Source organism: Zingiber officinale, chromosome 5A (assembly GCF_018446385.1).
Source record: "Zingiber officinale cultivar Zhangliang chromosome 5A, Zo_v1.1, whole genome shotgun sequence".
Taxonomy (NCBI): domain Eukaryota; kingdom Viridiplantae; phylum Streptophyta; class Magnoliopsida; order Zingiberales; family Zingiberaceae; genus Zingiber; species Zingiber officinale.
Window position 1 is genome coordinate 111,186,624 of NC_055994.1, and position 15,988 is coordinate 111,202,611.

At 34.3% G+C, this 15,988-nt stretch overlaps 1 protein-coding gene across 4 annotated transcripts in view; it reads right to left on the reverse strand.

Annotated features, from left to right (window-relative positions):
* Positions 1-15,988, reverse strand: part of LOC121981384 — a 51,874-nt gene that overhangs the window by 23,756 nt on the left and 12,130 nt on the right. For all 4 annotated transcript variants that reach the window (XM_042533866.1, XM_042533867.1, XM_042533868.1 and 1 more), the window contains exons 4-14: positions 7,883-7,966; positions 7,372-7,806; positions 5,819-5,882; positions 1,986-2,196; positions 1,677-1,783; positions 1,373-1,582; positions 1,001-1,254; positions 701-919; positions 414-635; positions 265-318; positions 39-104 (exon numbers count right to left, since the gene is read on the reverse strand). In XM_042533866.1, the coding sequence (XP_042389800.1) occupies positions 39-104; positions 265-318; positions 414-635; positions 701-919; positions 1,001-1,254; positions 1,373-1,582; positions 1,677-1,783; positions 1,986-2,196; positions 5,819-5,882; positions 7,372-7,806; positions 7,883-7,966 (1,926 nt within the window). The remainder of the gene's footprint in view (positions 1-38; positions 105-264; positions 319-413; positions 636-700; positions 920-1,000; positions 1,255-1,372; positions 1,583-1,676; positions 1,784-1,985; positions 2,197-5,818; positions 5,883-7,371; positions 7,807-7,882; positions 7,967-15,988) is intronic.

The following is a 15,988-nucleotide window of genomic DNA, read 5'->3' on the forward strand; positions in this document are numbered from 1 at the left end:
CTCTAAGATGCTCCATTATACTACAGAAAAAGACAGACCGTTAGGCATGCACCAATATTGAGATGGCATATAGAGCAATTGTCCTTCCCCTTGGAAATACTCTCCTGCAAACAACAAATGTTCAAGAAATATTATACTTTTGATGAGCAATAGGATACCAAAAAAAAGTTATATGGGAATCATATGCTAAAATTAGTTTGACGCAAAATAGATTTAAGATAAAATGGACATGTTAACATCTGCATTATAGCGACAAAAGATTACCAAGCCTTGTATTGGTTCTTCTTGTCCTCTCTTAAAACTTGTCTCCAACAACCACTAGCAAATACATTTCCTTACATTAGACAAGGTAATACAAATAAACCAAAGAGAACTATTACAATATTAATTATTATAAAAGGATAAGTAATTACCTCCGCACAGAAGGCATGAACCCACCGTCCATCTGCTGACTTTCTCATAGCACCACTTAGAATGCCACATACGCCACACTGACCTGTAGCATATCTATCATTGGCATTAGCTCCATTTTTAGGGCTGGTAGATAACAGTGGCATTTCCTCACACCGCTCACATTTCCATGGACCAACTGGAATTTCAGATATCCTACGATAGCAGTCTAAATGAACAGGAACCTGCAAGATGTACCAGTCTTAATAATATGATATTGAAAGCTATCAAAAGTAGAGATGCAATTTACCTTGCATCTTGAACAAACGAAGATACGCTTCAGTATTGTCTCAGTTCGCATGCATATTTCACAAGACAATACATTGTCTTTTAAAAATTCAGGCATCTGGAAAATCATAGACTGCTTATCTGAGGTTAATTTTGAAACAGATGATCTCAATGCCTCCTTTGGCCGACGCACTGATGGTAACCCAGCTCCCCCAGTTGCAAGCTTTAATTTTGCGGAAGCCTATAAACAAGGAAACAAAGAAAATGAAGGAACAAGCTCGTGTGCATGAAAAATAATGCAATAGTAGAATTAAATCTTCACCTCTTGAGTAGCTGCCATGATCTCATCATTGGTGTCTTTCCTTAATGATGAGTTTCTTGATGAAATGGCTGCTGCTTCAGCAGCAGCAGCAAGTACAGCCTGAGCTTCTTTGTACTTTTTCTCTTTTCTCCCTCGCTTTTTTGCTTCTTTAACTTCGCGGAAAAACTGATTAACAAGGATTAGATCCCATTTTCGTTTGCTTGATTCATTTAGCTCACGAGGAAGGTTCTTAACTATTCTCCACAATAAATCATCTGCACGGTACAAAAGAAAATTCAGAATGTATACAATCTCAAATAAATTAATGGCCAATCACCAATACTATTCTAACAGCTATAAGGCAGGTTTGGGGGGGCAAAAAAGCTGCTTCACCATATTTATGCTTAATTGTCATGGCAATATCAAGTAGCTTAGATTGTGCGTAAATTATTTCTTCCTCCACTTCATCCTGCGGGGAAAGTTCCAAGAGACCCACATTCTTAACTTTAGAAGTTTGATCAAACTTTGCTCCACCCAACGAACATTTTGTATCCGTGCAAGAACAAGGCAAGCCTTGTTTGATGCATTGAGGACATGAATTCACTGTTATCAGTAGACAAAAATGTTTTCAACTACATATATTGGTATAACATAAAGGAACAGGTCTAGTTAAACCATTTGTTGACATAGAATTTACCATCATATGTTGGATCTCCAGGAGTTTTCTTGAATAAGTTCTGCAAATGCAACATCTTCACATTGATCAAAGGATGGATATCCGAAATAGAACCAAGTGCACCATTTCTGCACAAAAATTAATAAACTTGAATAAATTAAAATTTTAAAATACAAATATACTAATTATTATCCTATTGGTTTAAAAAAGATTTGTTCAACTTAACAACAACAAGAAAAAAACAAATTCACAAATGATAGAAGAAACATAAAATAAATACCCTGTAGGAAACAAGAAACAGGTTTTGGGTTATTAAAAAAAAATACTTACTGGAAATGAAATTTATAAGAAAGTGCTGCATCAACTTCATTATTAAACTCTTTTGAAGAACTATACTCCTGTTGTTGCTTATTTTCACAGATGGCATTAGCATCCTCAGCGTGTTTGTCATTGTTATGAAGTCCAGTTACTTTCACCTCAACATCATCTGAATTGCACTCTCCATAGGACAAATTATTGGAATCTACTCTTAATGGGTTTCCTGTTGGTGATGATGATATACAGTCAGAGATTCAGTATGTTGCATAATATAAAATTCATGTCTGAACAATCTGGCTGTTTGTATTTTATAAGTTGTCCTTGACAAAAACAATTTGAAAAGTCAACTGTGAGGATATTTCTGTTCATATTTTAGCATACAACTATTAATATTTTCCATAATAGATGGAGCTTTCAAAATAAACTTTAACAAAATGTTTATGCTAAACTGAACCACATTATAAGGCATATAGATAAATAGGTAATACATATTAACATGACAAATTAATTAGAGTGACAACCACATTCAAATTAAACCCGGACATGTGCAAATATGCAAGAAATTTTACATCTATCACATAAAGGGAAGCCCGGTGCACGAAGCTCCCGCCAATGCAGGTCTTGGGCAAGGATCTATTATACACAGCCTTATGGTCGTAAACAAGTCAAACCAAGCCAAGTTTTGTAGTGTTCAAGCTTGTTTGATAAGACAACCAAGTCAAGTCGAGCCTAAAATGAACCAAGCCGTTAAAATGATTGTTCAAGCTTGATTTGATTTCTATTTTATGAGCTTGAGCTTGGTTTGAGCTTGCTTGAGCTTGGTTCATTTAGATGTTATCAAGCTTTCAATTCAAGCTTGCTTGATTATTTGAAACTTTACATTTTAAACTTGTTTGATTAGTTATTGAGCTTAATAATACAAATTTATTGGTTCATTTTGAAAGTTTCTTTATTTATTTAACAAGTTGATATGAGTTTTATTGATGAACATGGTTCACAAACAAGTTCACGAACGTTAACGAGCTGAACACATATATTCAACCTTGTTCGTTTAGTTAAACGAGTTGTTCAAGCTTGTTTATTTAATTGATCCTGTGTATATTGAATAAACATAAACAAGCTCTTACCAAGCTAACCACCAAGCTTATTCACGAACGTTCGGTTCAGCCCTAGCCTTACCCTACTTTGCGAAAGACTGCTTCTGAGATTCAAATCGTGACCTCTAAGTACACGGCAACAACTTTATCATTGCACCAATTATATCAAATATAAACCAAAGCAATATATATATTTTTATACACTAATATATAAAAAAGCATTTACCAAACATTGAGTTTCTAACAATTATCAAAATATAAATTGTTCGTACAAAGACCTTCACAAGTGTTGCTCCTCTTTATAATAAATTTATGTGACAAAACACCATCATTCTCAAAACTAAATTCCTATCATCATATTCCTCTCACTCTTATTGAATTAGTGTAAAGGATGGTATGGCCAAAGAATTTCTTATTTGACTAGATTAAAGAATAAACTTTATTGGACTCGTATATTGACTCAAATGCATATCCAACTGGACCAGCTCCCATATTTGCCTACCTACATCGCATATACTCCAAATGCAACCCACATATTCAATATATTATTCTAAGTAGAGAATTAAGAGAAGATACTGTGTTGTGTTTTGTGTTGTAATGTCCAAGAGAGAACTACTACAACAGATATGTAAGACCTTAAAATAATACCCAAAGAGCAAACACCCCATGAAGGATAAAACCAAGACACATAATCATGGTTTTAAATCTCACACTCTTTCGCCTGAATCAGGCAAGACATCTGAATCTGCTCTGGCACAGAAACGCATGTCTGGGCTCTTCAATGAATAGCATCTAGCAGGGATTTCTAAGGTGATTTCAATGGCAACAACTATGGCAAAATTCCAGGTTTCTCTTCCCCTCTCATACTGCTAGGGTTCGGCAGTGAAGAGGGAGCCAAAGGTAGTTGTTCTTCTATGGTGTTGATCAGCACCACTGTCAGCATGTCTAAACAGCACCAAAACAAATTAATTTTGCTTGGGGACAGATACGCAGCTCAGAATTAAAATTTTAAACCATGCAGAAAACTGTCAGCTAATAATCTGAAGATTTCCACTAGAACTCAAGAATTGATACTATTTATGTCTAGCCTATTACATAAAACACAAAAAAAAACAAAAAAATTGAAAATGAACTCGCCTAAGATGACAAAGACACAATATAACCAAGGCAGCCAAGAAATTTCCAAGATGCAATTCTCAAAATTTAAGTTTACAATAATCTTCAAAAGGATTAATATAATCCTCTTAAATCCCTCCTCAAACTACTGAAATCACTACAAAATTCAAAAATTTGGGAAGCTAAAGTGACATGTGAGGTCACAGAAGGAATAAGAAAGTTAGGGTTGCAGTATGTACTCTTGAGAAGAGGAATTAATCTCAGGATAAAGATTGAGTAAGAAAGTTTGATATTATCCACAGTTTTTAAAACTTTTCCATGCTAATCGGAGCATTGGCAAAATTTGTTGTTCTACCCACTTCATGTGAAAACACTCGAGATGCTATACTCTCTTCATTCCTCAATGGCTCCTTAAATGATGATTTCCACCTCCATGAGTGGTGCAGGCAACTGACAAAGACCTTCATTCCTCCACGGGCAATGAAGGCTAGGGTTTCAACAAGGTAGTCCCAACGCAGCTCGTCTTCAACGACATAGTCCCAATGCTGTGAGTTTTTGACGTGGAATCCTGACACTATTTGAGTCTTCATTGACACAATCCTGATGCTATGTGTCTTCCTTCATGTAGTCCCGATGTGGCGAAGCTTCAATGAGGTACACAACTCCTTGTTCTCCTCTTTGCCTCCTTGTTCTCCACAACTGGGATTAGTGATTAGCATAGCCACCTGGACAAACACCCAGTAGGGTATGCATGTCTCATGGCCAAAGAGGAAAGTAAAGTTTTAGTTTTTACACAAGACAATGAGGATACTAGAATAGTGTAGGTTCAAAATCTTGAGTGATGTTTGGGGAAGGATATGATTCCACACCATGCTAAAATATTGACGCGTGGTGTTAGTGACAAATTGGAGGTAGAGGAAGGAAATGAAGTTCGTAGTCTTCATTTCATTAGTCTTATCCCAACTTAATACTAATTCATCTTAATGTGTATTGCAATGTGCCAAAGCGTACCAACTGTTATTGCAACACACATCAGCACGATCCTAAGAAAAAAAAATGATCTTCCCCTTTTGCCAAATATAATATTTTCTAAGCAACTTCTTTACCGTTTTAAGAAAAACAAATTCAATAAAACAGGTATCATATTTGTGATCTTATCCCACTCATCACAAGAGATGGACTAACTTGACACCCTATTGAAAGAGAAAAAGATTTGTTTGTACTTTAGAGAGAAAATCCTTGTTGGGAGAAAAAATACCATATTTATTGTATTGCCTAGCAGAGCACATCAGACCATATATAAAATTTTGGTATGTACTCGGAGAATAAAATACCCAATGTGCAACCAAACCCATAATACATAATTTTGATATAACTCAGGTGACTCTTATCCCAAAGGATCAAGACAAATTTCAAAACCACATCTGATGCAATCTTGTTGTCGAGTGGATACCATGTCAAATGTGTCCAGTGAGTTTTAAAGATGAACAAAAAACACATGAAGTCCAAAAAACACAACTATAATCATGCCTCGACACAATTTCTTTCAAATATCATATCCAACCATGAGCCATGAAATAAAAGAACACAACAAGGAGAATTCAGGGATAAAAAATTAGCAGAATAACCTACCTTCAGGCCCATAAACTGGGTAAAAAGCATTAGAATCGTCATTCCTAAGAGTGTCTTCGGTAATCTGCTAGGAAGTATGAGATAAGACCATGAATCTAATCATAAATAACTCATTAAGAAAGAGAAACTCAGTTGAATTTTATTGCATAAAAGACAAATTAGCATCACTCATCAATGTTAAAAGAATTTGAGTAAGCAAATTTAAAGTTGAAAAATGGTCACAAGAAATAGAGGCCGCTATTTCAGTCATCTAGTATTTTGAAAAAGTAGAAGGGAAGCATTGGCGGAATGGTAAAGTTGTTGTCATATGACCTTGAGATCACGGGTTCAAGTCACGAAACAACTGCAAGGTAAGGTTACGTACAATAGACCCAATGCGGTCCGACCTTTCCCCGCGACTCCTCATTGACGAGAGTTTCGTGCACTAGGCTACTTTTTTTTAGTATTTTGAAGAAGTGTTCACCACTAGAATGAATTTGAATATTAACAGTATAAAATCATGATGCAGGTCAAAAACAGAGTCACTGGACATGATATACAATTCTACAAAACATGATATTTTAATTACAAAATGTTTCCAGCAAATCAATGGAAAATAAAAAAAGTACTGTGCATTTCTTGTTACCCTTTAGAGTAGTTACTCAGATCTAAGATTTTAAGTATTTAGTCAGTGAGTCAGAAAAAAAAACAGTATATTAATCATAAAGTCATAAAAAGCACCATCTCCTATTTGTTAATACATTTTGGCATATTCCAATAGTTGCTAGTGTTAAGCATATAAAAGTACTACCTCCCTTCTTTGAGCAAAGAAGCATAAAATAATTAGTGTATGGGAATCAAAAAAAAGACTGAGCTACTATTTTACTCCAATAAGATCAGAAATCAATATTATTCGACAGACGTCCATGTGTTACCATCTTTGGGAATAAAAAGCAATTAATAAACTCGTTAACAACCAAAAACCCCAAGATTTTACTCCGAAGGAGAAAACTGAATACTGACTAGCCAATAAGTCATTATTTTGCATAATCTAAGTTTTTCTTCATTTCAACAAATCAAACTATCAAGTACATGGTTATTAAGCATCATTATCTCATAAATAGTCCAATTGATATGTGCATCCTTTCCAGATTCCACGTATGGCATGCAGTGACCAACAAACATAAAACCTCACATGATAATGGTATTCAGAAGCAACAGCTCCACTATTATTAGTATACCAACAGCAACGATGCGGTGTGTTAAAAAATTAAACCAAACCCCCTTCGATTTGGTTTCTAAAATGACAGTGTTGATTTGGGTCCTACCCTAGACATGGATCAACAAAGTAAATACTTAGAAAGCACAAAGTCATAATTCAACCAATTTAAAACCACTCCACTACTACAAATGTTTAACACCTCATAAAAAAGCAAGGATTGAGTGTGGCCATTGCCTGGGTAAAATAGGGAACATAGGATCACACAAAAAATTGCATTTGTTAAACAAGAATCAAGTGTCGAGTCACTCTAGAAAAAATACAAAATATTGCAACTCTTTAATAGAATAATTACCATCTCTGAAAGGTTTTGGTCATTTGGCATGCCCTCAATTAAATTAGAAGATTTCTTTCCACTAATGTCTTCATTGATGACAAGCGGAACACCATCTATATTCCCATTACTATTTTCCAAAACAGAAGGGAGTATGGGTGCCTTATCATTATTCTTTACCGTCATCTGGCTTTTTGTTGTTCTCCATGGTGGTAGTGACTTAACAAGAACAGCATCTGACAACTCAATACTTGTGACTTTAGCACCAACTAATCTGTTCTCATAATCCTTCTCTTTGACAGAATTTAAGCTATCAACCTTTGTGACTTTATACTCAGATGATGCTGGAAGGCTATTTCTGAGTTTTGAAGGTTGCAAAGCTGAGGCATGTATAGAATTCTGAAGCCATTTGATTATTTTCAACTTTAAACCAGGTGAAAAGGATGTTGTTTCCCCCTGCCGTACAGAAATTCTCTCTATCAAAAAAGTACTACAAAGAGATATTTTTAAAAAAAAAAAATTGTTAACATACAACAAGTGCTGCTTGCAAGGAACCTAATGAGATGCCCATCTCTGATGCAATATCTTCAGCACTGATTTTGCCAAGAACAATTAGCTGTAAATAGAAAAGAGTACGAGTATATTATATAATTCAATGGAAATTGCAAAATTAAGAAGAATGATTTTAGATCCCATGTTTTTTACAACCCCTGCCTCCCACCCATATTGCAAAAAAATCTTGAATTCTGGTCTAATCATTATACATGGGTTCCTAATTAATTTGGTAGAAGTTTGCATATTGCTTACGCGGGTCATCGCCTGAACAAGAAAACAGTTACAATTGTATAGTAACAGCAATGTTACAACATAATGCGTCATCTCAATCTCACATGTATGATGTTTGTATGCAAGGCAATTTCCATGTGCCATTTTGGACAGAACAACTGATTGTTCTAACTTGGACATGCTGCCAGAGCAAGTCATTGCATAAAAATAATAATAATAATAATCTTCCTTGGAAGGCAAACTTGGGCTGCATTATACAATCTGCAATACACAATGACCAGCTAACTGGCCGCACTCAGGAAACTTCTGGTCCATTGCATTCAAACTCCTTTGTCATGTTTATTTCTATCGCAATTTTCACATTTCTTAAAAAAAAACTTTTCTTCACAAGGTTGTTAGGTTTGAGAACATTTCTAAGAACAGCAACAGATTTATAAGATTCAGTGCATAAGGAAAAATCACAAGCTTTAATGGTTAACTATGCAGTTATAGAATATCCTTGGGGTTAATGCATTCTAATAGCTACTTATCTCATAATAGAATGCCCTAAAAAGTTCTCAAGTTTGATTTCCTAATCACTTTTTTTTTAATAAACATACCCAAATTTTTGTCTCAAAATTTCAAAAGCATAAGCAGGCTGCATAATGTCTGACTCATTGTATATCTCATGTGATATATGTGGAGGCATATAACCAGTAGTAGTATCTAAAGTATTTACCACTAGTAAAATAAGTGTCTAACGTAAGTATGTAAAGTTACAAGTTATTAAATCCTAACTTAAGGTTGCGTGAATGTGGTTAAATTTAAATTGGTTGTAATGGATTAAATAAGGTTATTTATCTATGCATGCGAATTACACAGTGTTCTAAATGACGGTTGAGGCGGCCACCTAGGCTGGAGGCGAGCATCAACCGCACCACCTTTGAGGCAGCGTTTTAGACAAGAACTCACCTCCTTCCACCACTATCATGCCTTGAGCAGCCACCGCTACGCCTAGAACCGCCACTACAACACGTCTGAACACGTCGCCTGGCTAGGTACGAGTCCGGACGCGTACCCTGAGCCATTCGACGGGTCCGGCGACGCTTCCGCGCCTGTCGCATAGCATGGTCCCAACAACGCATCAGACTCATCGGCCAGCTGAAACATGGTACACGGGTAGATTGTAAGTTAGGTTAATAATTTTAATTAACTCCTAGCTATAATTGAGATAATTTAAATAAACTTAATTAAAACAAAATACAATTATCTCATTAATTTTAATTAATATATATATAATATTTTTATTTTTAAATATTTAGAATAAAATTTTGATTTTTAATTAATATTTTTTATTAAAAGTAAATTATAAAGAATAGTGATTATTTATAATATTATGTATAAAAAATAATAAAAAAAATTCAACTACATAGGCGGTCGAGGTGGTAGATCGTCACTGACCATCCCGCCACCGCCTACCACCATTTATAACACTGCATGTGTCATACACTACTATATATGATCACTATAGTGTCCCCTTGAAATCTGCCAAATGGCTACATTTACAAAGGCATAGACTTTGTAAAACCCAATTCCATCTACCTCCTATCTTCCATTTTGGAGCTTATACATACCCAACCTTAAAACCATTTATCCGAATCAACCAAGTAGGTGTTATTTGGGTATTCACCAACTAAATAAGGGTTTCCACGTGTCAATCATATTTGGGTCCATGGATGCTACCTCTCTTTAATCCCAACCTTATTTTTCCATTCCTCCTCTCCAAGAGGAGACTTTGGGTGGTGAAAAATCCTAGGATATTCCAAAACTTGAATTTACCACTTGCATGTTCCCCCTTTTTTAACATCGCCTTTATCCCTATTGTGCAATCTTTGAATAAGAAACAAAAATACACAGAAATTCACAAAGTCGAGGCAAACCTAAAGCTCAACAAAGTCAAAAGTCTAACCTGAGTTCAAGCTCAGATGCCAAGCTGTGTAGCAAACCAATTAAGCATGATGTTGAGCAACAAAGTGAAAACCTAGATCTCAACCTACCTACAGTTTGAGTAAAGAAATTAGATTTTGCAACCCCCCCCCCCCCACCCCCCCGGTATTCCATATCAAGGTTTGTTCCTTATGAGAAGATATCTCCTAAATTACAAGGCTTTATTATCTTGATGTTTGAGACGAAGATACCAGAAGACATATAAGAAGCAATTGCTGAGCCAAAGTCGAGAATACTAGTACAAGAAAAGATTGGTGCTCTAGATAGGAGTCATACTCATTGCTTTGAGGTATTACCTAAAAGGAAGAAAACAATAAGATGTAAGGAGAATTTCACAATGAAGTTCAACGAAATGGAAGCATATATCAGTACAAAGCAAGGCTTTTTCACAGTGAAGTACATTGTGGATGAAAGTGTGAAACTGGTACGAAGGAAGACTTTTGCCATTGGCTTTATCAAAAGATATGGTATAGACTAATAGGAGACTTTTGCTCCCATGTTGGTGTAATCATGCCTCCCTAAGCATGTAGTTTTATTGTTTGGACAAATGTCTAAATTAGACTTTGTTGTGTTTATGTGATATTGTGTGTTAAGTATGCAGTTTATTTAAATATTGCATAGGAAGTCTTTGCAGGTTAAGAAAGATTGTTTTGCTGGGCAAATTGAAGTCTGAGCAGATCAAAGATGTCTGAATGCTTTGCAGATGAGAAAGACCAGAAAGCAAAGCTTTGGTACGAGAAGTCCCAAAAGAGGATCCTCTTGGCACTAACAACAACAACAAAAAGCCTTTATCCCACTAATGCTCTGTTTGCTTGAGAGGAGAGAGACAAAACCTGCGGAAAACTTTCCCGTACATCAAAAAAAAGAGGATGGATTATTTTTCTTTTTTTGTTTACCCAATGGAATGACGGATTTATGAATCCAACAGCAGATCAATTTTCGATCATTTTTGCTTCCGTCCAAATTGGATGGAAATCAATTTCCCTCCCTTCACAAGTGACTATGCAAAGCCGAATTTTTTTACCCCCGGGGTTATGGTGCAGCGGCAGGACATCCGGGTTGTCACCCAGGCACCCGCGGTTCGAGCCCCAGCTAGGACAAATTTGTAGGACTTTTTCCTCCAAATGGGGCACACAACTAACGGATGTTAGGCTACTGGGCTGCCCGCTGCGAGCGCTTCCCGATTTACCCTGATGACCGATGGGAAACTTCAGTGGGGTCGGGCCGGTCACCCAGGCTTGACGTTACCCAGCCTGATTAATCATTTTTTTTATGCAAAGCCGAATTTCTAAGCAATTAGCCTCGCCCAACCGAGACTGTGACCCCGCGCGACCGCAATCGGCTACCGTGCAAGGCGACCCTGATTGCAGTCAACGGCCACACGAGGCAGCCCCGCGAGGTCTCTCAGGAGGCCCGGACCTCATAGAGGTCATGCGAGATCGCTCATGCAGCGGCTCCCAAGGTCGCTCGCGTGGGCAGCGACAACTTACCCGTGAGACCGCAATTCTTTTTTATTTTTTTTCTTTTCCTCCAATCTTTTTATTTTCTCTTTCCCTTCCTTTCTATATCCCTAGGGATTTTTTCCCTAATAAATTATCTTCCCTCTCCTTTCCATTTTACAGTAAACATAGCCTAAATGGGGAACAATATGAATCCTCCTACTCTATTGGGCTCAATCCCCTATTATAACCTCATTTATATTTAAATAAATTTATATTGTTTTATTGTTGCTGACGAAAGTTTCTTTGATCTCCTCTTCCTCAATTAATGTGTATTCGTCATGATCTCAAAATGCATAGTTGGGACATTTATTGGTTCCCTAAATATATGTTCATACTATCTTAAATGTGTCTCCTGAAGCTTTGCCTCAATAGATGTACTCTTTCTCTTTAATGTTTTCATTTCTTATCATGTGTATCCTCGTATATCCGCACATCCTCTTTAACATCCTTATATCTGCAATTATCATCTTATGCATAGAATGAAATGTTGTTCCGTGCCGCTCGGCACGAATAGTTTTTACCATTCCGTCGGACAGCCAAAATCAGCATGAGGTGTCCTAGTCTCAACGGCGCCGGAGGAGTCGCGGGACGCCTCCGAAGACATCGGTCACGGGACACCTCATACGGCGCCGCCTGACATGTCCGACGTCCCCCCCCCGGCGAGCGATCGCGGGACGTGATTTCTTTTCCCGATAATTAATTATTTTATTTAATTAATTTAAACAATTACTAAGGATGTGTGATATTTCGAACAGACTTTTATAAACCCCAATTAAATTATCCTAATAAGATATATTTAAAATTAAAATAAATTTAATAAATTTTATTAATTAATATTTTGAAATTTTTTTAATGTTTTAAATTTCATTTAAAAATTTTAAAAAATATATAATGATTCTTATTTATATTCTAATTTTTTATTATTATTTTGTATTATTTAAATTTTCATTTAAAATTTTTTAAAAAGTCTTTTAAAATTTTTAAAAAATAAATAAAAATTCTAATAAATTATTTATATTCTGATTTTTTATTATTTTTTATTATTTTACTTAATATTTTTTTGCTATTTAAAATATATACTATTTAATTAATAATTAATTAAATGAATAAATAGTTAATTTATATAATTATTATTATATATAGAGTAATATATTATATTAATTTATATACTTATTATTATAGATAGATTCATTTTAATTCGACTTATTGATATATCAATTTTATTTAAATAAAACTATTTTTAATTATTTTTTCTAACGATATTAAGTTGTTCAATAATTGAGAATTTATACAAAATCAATATACAATTTATTTTTGTATACACCATTACCATATTTATTTTATAATTACTATATATAAACAAAAAAAATACTGAAACCGTATCGGCACGGCATGATGCAATACCGAAACTGTATCATTGTAGTGTAAGACCGCAACCTCGACACGAGTCGAAATTTTAAACTTTGATCTTATGCTCATGTACTCGCTTCGTAACACAACATTCAACTTTATATAACATAGCAAGTTTCACCATTATGTTTATAAAACTACCCGTTATGCTTTAGCGGTACCTTATGATCATAAAGAGCACCTAACATCCACTCTATTTCAACCATCCTGTCTATATCCTATGTAAAACATCTCTATTAGCCCTTAATCCTTTTTTAAAAAGGATCCTAAGTAGTTAATACTATATACTTTTTAAAATTTTCTTATTCTTACAAGTGTATAGTAACTTATAGGCTCTTCTTTTTTTTTCTTCAACTTCTTTTATACTTCTTTATTCCACCACTAAGATTTTTTATTTGGTACATTATTTCCCATGTTTTAACTCCCAACACTTCATCCTGTCTTCGTGCATATTTTCCTTCTACTAACACTATGCTTGAAATGCATATCTAACACCACTAATTTATATTGGATGGTTAAGTTTTCTCTAAGATTGACCTTCCAATCTTTATATATTTTTTTATCTATCTTTCTAACATGAGAAAGTAAATTTTCACGACTTATTGTTCCCACTTTTGAGTAACTATGTGTTCTTCTCTCTTCTTAAAAAATATATTAATTATTATAAGTTCATATGTTATCATGAAATCCAATATAGCTTTTCCTTCTTGATTTCTTATTCCAAAACTATAATTCTCATACACTATCATATTCCATATTTTTTCCTCCTACATGCTCATTTAGATCTCTTCCTATTAAAATCATCTTGCCTGTCAAAATTTTTAAAACTACCTTATCTACATCTTCCCCAACCTATATGTGATGTTCTCATCTAATTTTACTTGAGGTACATATATGTTAAATTACATTAATAGTTATTTTTACTACTACTATCTTAAGAACTATAATCCTATCTCCCTTCTTAACTACTACTACTATTTTATCCTTTCATAAAATAGCTACAATAATTCTTACTCCATTTCTCATATTACTCTTTCTTGTGTACCATAACTTAAAACTTGAGTTTCCTATCATCTTTGTATTCTCCCTTACCCATTTTGTCTTTTATAAAATAAAAATATTAATTCTTCTCCTAATCTAATACCTCCATTACTTTGTTGTTAAGCGTTCCTACGTTCCTTATTTCAAATCTAAGATAATTGATATTCCTAAAATGTTTGTTTTTATCCCCAAGGATGTAAGAACTCTTGTATATTTAACACTACAACCACAACATATTTCTAAAGAAGATTTAGCAATCCTTACCAAATGTTACAATTGGATCGTGTTCCTTCTAGGAACAACCTAGAATTAACATGATAATTTATTATTTATTATGGATTCATACATAACATTTGTTTATGTTTTAATGTTATCCGACAACCAAACACAACCCTCCTCTTTTAGCCAGGCTTGGGACTCGCTGAAGCAGAGTTTATTCACTATGGGTGGAGTTCCTCTTAGCATCTAACATCAAGTGAAATTAAGAGAAAGACGTTGTAGCAAGGTTTTGGTACGAGAAATCCCGAAAGAGGATTCTCTTAGCATTTAACTTTGGGTGACATTAAGAGTTAAATGAAATTGCACAAAGGGTTATTCATAGGACTAGACTTAGGGGGTGTATTCAATGTTGGACTTTTAATTACATTGAATGACTTTTGTGGATTTTAAAAGTCTAGATGTATTCAATCTAGACTTTTATAAACTCTATAGAAATCTAATGGTATCCAAATTGAATTTTTATAGAGTTTTAAAAAGTCGAGTTTGAATACCACATGACTTTTTAAAACTCTATGAAAATCTTTTGGTATCCAAAATTTTAATAGATTTTCATGGATTCTTTAAGAATTCCTTGGATATAAATTTTAATCAATGAGAGCTCTCCAAAATACTTGGTACAAGTTTAAATATAAAATAAAAAGTCTTCTCACCCTTGAGATTTCTATAGACTTCAAATCATTTTAATTTTTTACGAATAAGTCCTTTCTCTTTCCGCTCCTCGATTTTGATTATTTCTTTGAGCCCCGTCTAGAGCCTACCAATACAATAGTACATGGACTTAACGCATATTCAACAAAGAATCTTCACCACCTTGATCATATTTAACATTGTTCTCGATGTTATTCCTTCACAACCTTGATCACGTCGGCGATCTACCATAGAGATTACTTTAAGGGTGTGTTACCCTATGTTACAAAACTAACTATACATGTTTTTTTTTAACTTTATTATTATTATTTTTTTGAATTTTATGCTTTTCTCTATTTTTTTTGTTTTTAAAGTTTACGTTTTTTTTTTTTGAAATTTATGTTTTTTTTAGTTTAGGTTTTTTTTTTAAGTTTTTACTTTACGTTTTTTAGTTTATGTTTACGTTTTTTTAAATTTAAATTTTTTTTAAAGTTTATGTTTTTTTCTTTACATTTTTTTAAGTTTACGATTTTGTTTAGTTTACCATTTTTTTTAATTTATGTTTTTTTAGTTTACCGTTTTTTAATTTTTTCTTTAATTTTTTTAAAAAGTTTACGATCTTTTTAAAATAAATTATTTATTATAAAAAGTTTGACTTGTGTCGGATTGCATAATTTTCTTCGCAAGGAGTGTCATTATGATGAATTTCTAGTTGAACCAGATAATGAAGCTACATCATCCTTACCAGAACAAGTTCATGGTGTTGATTGCTTTGATCAATTATCTGATACTCAAGAACAACAACGAGCAAATGTCAATGCATGGAGAGATACAATAGCGAATCGAATATGGAGCGATATTTATCATATTGGCAATAACAAAATTGTTGGACCCCGTGATTGTTTTGATGTGATCAACCAAGTTGGTTAGGTCCTGCTTTGTGTTTGATCTGAGTGTGCAGGAGCTTAGGAGAGCAGGAAGTCGAGCGGAAGACGCAGCTAGCGAGA